The 10569-nt window shown below is 38.7% G+C and overlaps 3 protein-coding genes across 3 annotated transcripts; 2 read left to right on the top strand and 1 right to left on the bottom strand.

Moving 5' to 3' along the window:
* Positions 1 to 50: 50 nt before the first annotated feature.
* Positions 51 to 3682, bottom strand: psma2 (proteasome subunit alpha 2). Its single transcript, XM_023330899.1, has 8 exons — positions 3595 to 3682; positions 3020 to 3096; positions 2712 to 2844; positions 2309 to 2431; positions 1548 to 1629; positions 1307 to 1380; positions 922 to 979; positions 51 to 819 (listed from the first exon to the last, which is right to left on the bottom strand). The coding sequence occupies exons 1-8, from the start codon at positions 3633 to 3635 to the stop codon at positions 703 to 705; spliced, it is 705 nt and encodes a 234-aa protein (XP_023186667.1). The 5' UTR covers positions 3636 to 3682; the 3' UTR covers positions 51 to 702.
* Positions 3683 to 4082: 400 nt separating this feature from the next.
* mrpl32 (mitochondrial ribosomal protein L32) lies at positions 4083 to 5930 on the top strand. The gene is made up of 3 exons (XM_014468752.2): positions 4083 to 4261; positions 4457 to 4653; positions 5463 to 5930. Exons 1-3 carry the CDS (start codon positions 4165 to 4167, stop codon positions 5712 to 5714), a joined length of 546 nt encoding a protein of 181 aa, XP_014324238.2. The 5' UTR covers positions 4083 to 4164; the 3' UTR covers positions 5715 to 5930.
* A 2458-nt stretch (positions 5931 to 8388) lies between these two features.
* On the top strand, positions 8389 to 10347 carry LOC102221107 (telethonin-like). Its single transcript, XM_005799039.2, has 2 exons — positions 8389 to 8644; positions 9817 to 10347. Exons 1-2 carry the CDS (start codon positions 8511 to 8513, stop codon positions 10154 to 10156), a joined length of 474 nt encoding a protein of 157 aa, XP_005799096.1. The 5' UTR covers positions 8389 to 8510; the 3' UTR covers positions 10157 to 10347.
* The last annotated feature ends 222 nt before the right edge of the window (positions 10348 to 10569 follow it).

Genomic DNA, 10569 nt, shown 5'->3' with positions numbered 1-10569 from the left:
TCATTTTAAAATATTTTCAAAATAAAAATGTAATAAGTAGAAGCAATGAGTCAACAGTTCACCATTCTTTATTTGAATAAGCGACACATAACAGTGGAGAAAATACAAATTTAAGAACTGTATTAAGCCTGAAAAAAAGTACATCATGTAAAACGGTAGTACAGCAATCAGATCTTGACTGTAAAATCTCAAGCCTCGCCATTGAATCCTCCAAAACCTGCTTCTTTTTTTAAAAATCTAACTCAAATGTATTAAAAGAATGAAAAATATCTTTTGTTGAGTGTAAAGAAAAACATTTGTCATGACCTCGAAGTTTGATTATTACACAAATATGTTTTTTAGCTAAATGTATTATGCAGAAGAGGTGTGTCCTCAAACTCAGCGCAGTTCTTTGAGGAGTAAGAATTGAAGATTCAATGGAAGAGCTGAGATTTCTCTCAGAACTCAAAACCTTTTCAGCGTGCACACAAGCCAATTGTCACAAAGGACATCAAGAGTACGTGTTAGGGTAAAGCTCATTTATTTTCTTATGTCCATAAGAATAAACATTTGTGTAGACATTGAGTAGTAATGGTCAATAGGGATATGCATGTCTTCATTATGTTGTTGTGGACATACTCTTCTGTTCCTTGTGTCAATTGGCCACCGTGCTGCTAAATCTGTTTCGAAATGTAGCCAGATGGCCCTTCAGAGAGGGTGTGTTCACGCGATGGCTGCCAGGTAGTCTTTCACCTCTGCTGGGGTCAGTCTTTTGAACCCGGCCTCATTGCAGATTCCCACCTCAATGTTCTCCTCTGTCATCTGACCCTCAAAACTCTCCTAAAGCACAAAGACAGACAAATGTTAATAATGGATTTGAAAGTAAACACTATAGCAAAAGTGTTTTAATGCTTCCAGCAATGCTGATAAGATGTGATCTACCTTCAATGTAAGGATGGCTGTGTGAATAGCATCTTCTAACTCCAGGTCATTATTATACCTAAAGAGAGAGAGAAAAAAGACAACACAAAATGTTCACTCATAAACCAGTCATTATTATGATTAATCTATTTAAAAACAGTATTCCAAGATTCAGACTTTTAAAGAGCTTAATAGAAAATAACATAAAAATGAATCATGACTTAAATTCTTAAAAATGACCTGTTCTTTAGGTCTGGATTGAAAAGAAAAACAAAGAGCTAAGGAACGACGACCACAGAATGCTGAACATTGTGTAACTTATGTTACGCTCCACACATAAGTTCATAATGTATATCCATTGACAATGTATTGGATCTAACTTTCATATTTAATTCTCAACCTGTACCTTTTTTCAAGGAATGTTTTTCCATTGACGTAGTTCTTTCCCATGGCTGTGGCCTTCCATGCAAAATATGCTCCCTGTAATACAAAAACAGAGTACTGATATTTGGGGGCCTTTCATGTTTATGACAGATACAGCCTTCAAATATAAGCAAAATTAATTATCCAACTTTCATTTTTCTAAACATACTGCTGGCAAAAGCCCAAAACAACTTATCAGACAATGTGAAAATAAATCAACATACAGAGGGATCAGACTGGAACAAGTAGGGGTGATCCTCATCCCAACCAGCTATCAGCAGTGACACACCGAATGGGCGCACTCCGCTAGAGGAGAGAAAAAAATGCACATTATTTAGGAATAAAATTTAAAAATAGTCTCCTGTCCGTGAAGTAGCACAACTGACAAAGTAAGATTTTCAGAAGGATGAACTAAATTGTGAAGAATTCATTCTGCATCCTCTCCAAAACAGGACGCAAGTGAAGAAAGTGAATACTTTGGCGCATATCAGGTAAAACTGTGAACTTTAGGAAAATTTACAAGTCTGTACCTCATGCTTTATAGCAACATTCACAGTGAAAGAGTATGGATACGATCTGTTCCAAATGTCATGTTCAGATAGCTGTCAAAAAGCTAATTATTAAACTTTAAAATGCTCAAAGCAAAAATCTTTACTTTTTCTGTAACTTAACTGGAGTCACCCTTAAATATTCCATGAGCAGAATTATCAATGAGTCGATTATAAACAGAGTAAACATGTTAATGTTAGCCCAACTTTTCCGACAAACAAAATGAGAGAAAAAAACCCCAGCAGGAACAAGATGCAAGTTTATTGAAGACTACAGCTGTGTGAGTCAGATGCGCTTTCAGAAACAAAAAATAAAGCTGTTTGCATTTTAGGTGACAATAATTAGGATAAAAACAATCCCAATTAGGACATTTCCAACTTCTACTGCTAAATAAAATGACCGCTAGTATGTATAATGAGTGTTTACCCAAACGTACCCAGACTGTGTGTACTCCTGCATTACAGAGGCCACCCTCTGGACAAGCTGGCCTGTAGGAATTGGCTCCTGGTACACCAGATAGTACTGCTGTGCCAGCTTCCGGGCTCGTCGCACTAAAACCCTGTCATAATGAGAAACATATTTGTCTGTCTGTGTAGGTCAAGACTGAGCTGTTTTATTACCAAAACAATGATGTCATCGTCTATGGATAAAGTAAATTCCTTAACCTTACAAAGCAAATTAACAAAATACATTTTAGAAATATTTTTGATTTTGTGCAGTTAAAAAAAGCATGACAATGCATGGACTGGAAATTCATTTTAATTGTAGTTTTATTTTTAAATCCATGTTAGGCCTCAAGTTGTTAAGATTTCACATCCAGACGGGTAAAGTCTCCCCACCTGTAGTCAGGTCCCATGCCACTGTAGACCATGCCTATGTGTTTGGTAATGGGTTCCACTTTGTGGACGCTCTGTTCGTCATACAGAATGGATTTCTGCTTCTTCTCCGTAGCGAGGACCACTCCATTAGTAGCTGTAATAAGATAACCAGTGTGATCAAATCCAAAGTAGCAGAGTATCCACATGAAAATACGACTCAAAAGTCACAAGTTTAGCTCAACGACAATTCTTTATGCGGGAGGGAAGCAATAATGTCCCCTTCGACTCAATGAAGTTACGTTAGAGCACCAGATTTCCATGATTCCTACCTTTGATGCCAACTGAAGGAGCTCCTGCTGCTACAGCTGCCAGCGCATATTCAATCTGGACCAGTTTACCCGAGGGGCTGCAGGAGCACAAACATCACGCTTAGATATTATGCTGAAGGCTGGAAGGGAGTTAAGATCATCCACGTGCAAGCAAAACTATCACCTGTCGATGCATTAAAGAATTTTAAAAAAATAAACTACCTGACAAAGACGAAACTGAAAGTAAAATCAGAAACTAATTTCTGTTAATGTTAGCAAAGCAAACTTCCAACACAGCTATTTTCAACTCTTTACAATCGCAAATTAGATCTATAATTATTATTATTTTATCAACTGATGGAATTTGACTCTAAATATCTTAAAAGTTAATATTTAAGAGTTAGCCGCTAAGCTAATAGCCGATTCATTGGACGACAATGACAGTGCATCAACTCCAGCCGCTAGCAAGAACGCATCTCAGTATTTAAACGGACCACATTGAAGCTCTAAATCATACTAATATTCAAGAAAACATTTTCACGTCGCAACTTGAAATTTCTGAGAAAGATTATCTTGCTTTTTTTCATAAAGTTTACCTAAATGTGGTGAGAGAGAAACTATAGCCACGCTCCGCCATTTTGATCTTCTTCTTCTTCTGTGCAGGCGTGAACAGGAAACTCCAAATACACTTACGGGTGTATAGCGCCCTCTGGGGGAAACTTCATAAAATACATGTGAAATAAATTCTGCCCTTCATTACGCCTGTATTATGATTATACGAATATCGCAGCTTAATGTTTAAATGATAGAAGGCTGCTTAGTTTAGTTAAATGGAATATGCTTCATATTAATGTAACTAATACAACTTTAATTGAAATGGCGTTCTGTCATTCTTTCTGTGACGGTCTGCCGAGTTGAGAATGAACAATCTCAGTTTCTTCTAACCGAGTAAGACATTTTAAAAACATTTGGATATTGAATTGATGTAAGAGGAGCCGTTTTGATGCAAAAACTCGTGCAAATAAAACGCTGTGGGTGGAATAAATGCAGTTTGGACAAACCCCCACTAGATGGCAATCGCACATCGAATCAACGAAGAAGAAGAAATCCCGGTGACCGTGAGGTGTTTGTAATGTCTGAAGGAGAAGAAACGTGCTGAAGTAAAAATGATGAACTTACCTGCCTTGGTGCACAGCCTCAGATGTTCTCTGCTGCGCATTGAAAGCAGACTTCTCCAAATATCCGGACTGGACACGCAGCTGGGTGAGATTAGGCCGGAAACATTAAGGCTGCAGCTTTTTTTTAAAATCACAAACCTAATTCAGTTGTTGTTATCCCACTTCCTTTTGTAATAACAAATGTGAGCTTTTGTCGCCGTGTTGGTGCTCGTCCATGGTGTAAGCTGTTTAATGCCTGACTCCGTGTAAAACATGTGGCTGTTTCTCTGTCCGTGTATAGCCCCAGCTCTGGCAGTGAATGGCCCCAGCCTTCTGCCCCAGACCGAGCAGGACCCCCAACAGGACGAGGAGCAGAGCCCGGAGCTGACCCCCGGCCTCCTGGACAGCATCCTGTGGATGGCGGCCCCCAAGAAGAGACGCACCATAGAGATCAACAGAACCAGAAGGAGAGATGAAAGAAAGTTCCCCAAAGTTAAGGTACATCTAGCTGCCACGGTTTCTTAGTTTGTATTAATAGAGCTCCTATTCCATCATAGACACACCCCTGTAAGCTTAAGGTTTGTGGTATGTAACATTTTAGATGTACAGTCAGTGTTTCGGCGTTAAACCATTTAAAGAAACACATCAAATTTAATAAATAAAACCTTCAGTATGTTCATACTGGATTTAAGATCTTTGTTTCCTGGCCCTGGACCCACCATCTCAAGGTTTCGATACTTCAGGAACTATAGTTATCACTTCTGCCTTGTGGCAATTGTCCTCCACCACACTGTTCAGCACCAAATCTCTCTTGGATTGTTGAGCAAAGTTGTCCTTTGCTCCCCTCATTATTGATTATTTAGATACAATCATTATTGAGTCCATAGCCTGAGACAAGACACAGCATGAACTGCTTCAGTACGATACATAAAGTAAAACTCTGCATATTTCAGCAATAATTTACCTTATGAAAAAGGAAAAAAAATGCTTAAAGTGTTTAAAGTTTTTTTTCAACTTTAAACATTCTGTAGTTCACTTTGTCACACCAGCTCAGATGACAATACCAACCATTTAAACCCAAATTTCCCACTATTGCTTTGAAAAGATCATTACATTCAGTATTTATGGTAAAGTAATGATATGGTTTTATAATATTTTTTTTCCAAAGCATAAAATACTTAAATATGAACCTATTCATCTTCAGTTAATACTACTTTTAAAGAGATGTACAAAAAAGTTGACCATGCTGTGTTCTATGTGGTTTATCACTTATTTACTCCCTCTGCTGTTTCTGTCTGCTCAACCAGAAAAACATCGAGACGTGTCCAGAGTGCGGCCATTTGAAGCAGAGCCACATCCTCTGCGGCTTCTGCTACGCCAAGATTTGCAAGGAGACCTCTATGATACGCCAGCAGATCAAGGAAATGGAAGGCGGCCCCCTGAGGGCCCCGACCGTGGAGACGGTCGTCCTGTATGAGGGGGAAACGCCGAGCGAGCAGGAAGGTGGGAAGAGGATAGTGGAGCGGTCCAGGAAAAGACCCGCCTGGTTCAGAAACTGATGCTGAGGCTTGGGTGATATGAGCTTTACAGAGATAAACGACATGTGTCAGTGTGTATGTTGTTTTGGTTTTTCATCAGAACATTTGTTTTAAGAAATATAGACATTTCTCATGCGTTTCTGCTTTCCCCTGATTTAAAAAGTTCTTACAGATGAAAGTGTCAGAGGAACAAGATGTGTGAATGAACAAAGTAAAGTTATTCAGTCCGAAAAAAAACTTTGTTTGGATCTGTTCTTTATATCCGTTGATTAAAAGTGATAAACTGTCTCTTATTTCACAATAGGACTGAAGCAATTAATGTAATTAATAAATCATTGACATAATTGTAATCAAGTAATTGTTAACTCGACTACACAGAATCTTAAAAATGCCAATTTGCTGAAAGAACACAATTAGAGCAGTAATTAAGCCAAAACTGTACAAAAATATATATTGCATTTAAGATTTAAAAAAAACCTTCTTTGTCTGTAAATATGTTGTAACCAGAACTCCTCAAGTGGCATTTTTAGCTTAATCTTGTTCAAAGTTAAAAAAACAAAAAAATCCTATTAACCACATTTTGCTGTCCATTTATTAATAAAATAAATAAACAGTTTAGTAGTCAGTACTTTTTAACAGCAGCCTTTACTACAAATGATCAGTCTTTCATTAGAGGAATAATGTGCTATTGGATGTTTGGCAAAATCATCTTTGTTTTCTTATTCAAAAAAGTAATTCTGTGATTTGCATTTTTAAATATACTTCAAGTGTTGTGTAACAAAAAATCTTAACTGGTTTAGTGAAAATCTGCAAAATGTGACAATATCTTAATCCTATTCATCGTCATAATAATCAATAGATTAATTGATTACACAAATAATTGCTATTCTTGTTAATCATCCAATTATTTCCACTTCCAACATTCAAATGATTCCTGTTTGGATGAGTGAGTTCAGGGCGGACAGCGGGAGAACAACATTGTTAGAGACACAAGCATGTTTTCTTCTCAGATATAGAAACCGCATGAAGTGATACATCTTTCCCTCTCGGGACACTTAATGCCACTTTGACGTGACCAAAGGTTAATCTGTTTGGGGGAATGTGAATCCTTGTCACCACAGCAACACGTGTTCGGACCAGCGCCTGGACTGGAGTCATGCGGTGCTGACTCTGGTGTCACGGAGCCGGGTGTTGTTGGTCGGAGTCCAGCATGCTTCCTCCTGCCGCATCATAGCGTCACGCTCTTTCTGATTCAGTTTCATTCTGATCAGATTCGGGTTGCAAGGGGTCCTCCTGCTGGAGGAATGTCATTTGAAACACCAGGTGAGGTAGAAATCGATTTCAAGTCTTCAGTAGCCTCTAGCAGCTTTACGGGATCATCCTCTAACTTTCCGTAGCTTCACTTCATTTCCTATCAGCGTGGTTCTACCACCACCATGTTTCACAGAGGTGACGGTGTAAAAAGCGGCGATGTCTACATGTAGCCTTTAGCATTAAAGACAAGAAGTTACATTTTGGTCCCATCTGACCAGATATCCTTCCTCCACCGATCCGATATTTATATCTGTATCGGGATATTGAAAAAAAATTATAGCTTAGATATCGGTGACAATGTGCCTGATCCATGAGGGCAGATCTATCACATCTAATTCTATACTTTGTGCTCTGGACGAACTTTATTATTTGTTTTACATGACATTTGCGATTCCTATTATCACAAACCATTTGAGAGAAGCAATGTTATGGAATATTTTTGTCAGTTTCTTTATTATTTATTTTACGTTGGCTCCCCATTGCACTGACTGACATATTTGACCAGGCTTGCGAAGCTGTTGGTGATAGAGATTCCTTTAGCTTTCTTCAACAATTGTTTCTTTGTCCAAAACACCAGATCTGTGTAGAGCACACTCAATGGTTGTCCTTTTGGAATATCTTTCCACCTGCACACGTTGTTTTAAAACCCTACTTTAAACTTCACAACTCAATCCCTGATATCTCTGCTGTGTTTCTCGAGCTCTAGAGTGGGTTGAATGCAAATGCACGGCAAGAGTTTACAGTTTTTTATTTGTAAAAACACTTTGAAAATGTGCCCTTTTCTTTCCACTTCATAATCATATTCCAATATGAAGAAGAAAAAAAAATCCAGTAGGATAAGTTGAATTCTTTTGCTTGTAATGAGACAAAATGTTTAAAAAAAAGTTCAACATTGAAGTTTAAAATGCCTTTGCTCCGCCTCGCAGCTTGGAAAGCAGCTCTGAGTTAATGAGCCCGATTAAAGAAGCAGTCAGAGCTTCTTTCTCTCCTCAACTATGCCAGCAGACATTTGATCTTAGGTCAAATGGGATCACACTCTAATCCATTTAATATTTCTGTCTGCACACATAAATTTATAGGTTTGCAAAGCTAGAACATCCTCTCCATTGGTATACCAATTCTACCTGTTTACACGTAGACACAAAGTTGATATCTGAAACCACATTAACTCAACCTGTTTATTGCTCCAAGGTCTGTAAAGTTACAAATATCAAGGCTTAAATTGACTCCGATAATCCAGTTGGCCGACATCATGGAGGCTTTCATAAAGCTCCTTTTCAGATGGAAACCAACCTGCAGAAAGCCTGAGGGGGGGCATTCACCAAATACACAACAATGTGACACAGAGGAGTAAATATAGTAACAAGACGGGACATTTAAGACACCGCAACACAGGGAAACTCATCTCAGGCGACTCAATGTCCGATCTTCTCCCTTAAGTTTTCGTCGGCTTCGGCAGAGATCGAGAATCCCAAACGTCGGCATACATACGGTACGTCCACTATGCACTGTGTGAGCAGAGGAAGGGTCTGCCTGGTGAAGTCCTACTCGGATCTTCAGGAGGATGACCTGTGCAAGAAGGAGAGCTACAGCGCCTGCTGGCTAAACATGGTGCTGGAGACAAGACCTGAGTACAGGTGAGCGGTTCAATATGCTGAGGACGGCTCCATACGCTGCGGAGACTACGGCCTTGTAGTCCAATTCACAGAACACAGAGAAGAGTTTTACAGGAATCTTTCATAACAACAGGTTTCTTCTGACTGGAACTAACATTAACAAAGCTAAACGGTTAAAATACCAATGGAAGAATGTTAAAAGCTGGTCAGAACGGCTTAGACAGATTCAATGTCTATCTCTAATCTAACCAAAGACACAATTTTCCCCATCAATTTGAATTGGAATATGGATGTAAATAGTTGTTGACGTGTTGTTTTCAATAAAATTATAGAAAACCCAATTCAAATGAAAAATAAACAATACCTTCATATGGTTATATGTTTTAGCAAATCAAGATTTTTGGTTTGATTTGCTATTTTCAATCTTAAACAGACAGGGGTACGGATCATTTTGGGCTCAATTGCAAATATTTACTTTTTTTACAAATTGAAAGAAAAAAATTACATCTTTAGATTATAGAAACTGAAATTGGATGCTACACAGACACCTTTATCACCTCTGACAGAATTGGTTTATCTGTCTAATTGGCTTAACATTGTTTTAATAATAACTGAATCGCTATATTCTCATTTGTCATGTGCCAAATGCATAAACATAAACATGACAACACACAGCAGTCAATGCTTCGATCTAGAACTGGCTGAAGGAAAATCTAACTGCTGAAAAACAAAACACTGTTTACCTTTAGATGAAGAGCAATATTTGACTATGGATAATTAATGATGAACTATAAATCCGCTCTCATCAAATAGATAGATTTTTGTAAAAAACTAAAAAAGAAAAAAAAAAACAACAACCTAACAAAAGGCCTTCTTCTGGCTAAAATGATCAGCGTTATATCAGAATGTTGGAAAAAAGAAACTATATTTTCAGTCACGAACCAAACATAATTCAATAAATTACATATTTACAAGTATGACAGCTAAAATAACATCCTTCAACAGTGTTGGTCCAATATTTGTCTGAAACTGTATCATTTTTCTCACGTGAAATTTATCATTCTAGAAAGGTTTTAGCCGCACGATGTTCAGAAAACCTTAACGTCTCCCTGTTTTTATCGTTTGTTACATCTTAAAGCAGCATAAAGTTTAGCTGTGTGTGTGTGTGTGTGTGTGTGTGCGCTGTGTTTCAGGATGACGTTGTCAGAGACCGACAGCGCTCGCAGAGAGAGTTACAAGCAGCAGCAGGTGGTCCACCTAATGGTTGAGAGGAGGCCCAGCCAGACCCTGAAGCTGGGCATAGAGGGGGGAGTCATGAGAGAGTACCAGCTGCCGTTCTCCAACAGGACCAAAGCGCCGCAGCGAGCCTCCGACACAGAAGAACCCGTCATTGAAGGAAAGGCAAATCTCACAGCAGATGAAACCCCCTCCATCACTGGGGACCTCTGCAAGCCGGCCAGAGAGAACTTCAGAGCCTCCAGGCTGATGTCCTCTCCGAGAAACGTGTCTCATCGAGAGCAGAGGAGAGAGTGAAGGAAGGGAAATGAGATTAGAACTGCAGCTGAAGAGTCTAAACGGTGCAACATGCTGTTATTATTTATAGAAAACTGCAGTTATGATAGTACTGACCAGGATGTCAGTAGGTCTCATCTCATGGGTTCATATTTATATCTATTCAATAGTGGATTAATATTGTTGAAATAAAACTCTAGATATGAACACAATCTGGTTGCAACTGTGTCTCACATGAAGACCTGGGTTCATTATAACTGGAATTTCCTGTTCATTATAGTTGTGCAATATGAGCTTCCAAACAAATTCTGTCTTGGATTAAAGCAGGGGTGTCCAAAGTGTGGCCCTCTGAACATTTTTTGTGGCCCCTGACTGCAGTTCAAGAATTGTACAAATTTGACCCTGCAGTGGCCACTTTTGTCATTTTTATTTTT

Source organism: Xiphophorus maculatus, chromosome 3, assembly GCF_002775205.1.
Source record: "Xiphophorus maculatus strain JP 163 A chromosome 3, X_maculatus-5.0-male, whole genome shotgun sequence".
Classification (NCBI taxonomy): domain Eukaryota; kingdom Metazoa; phylum Chordata; class Actinopteri; order Cyprinodontiformes; family Poeciliidae; genus Xiphophorus; species Xiphophorus maculatus.
This window is presented reverse-complemented; position numbering and strand designations above follow the sequence as displayed.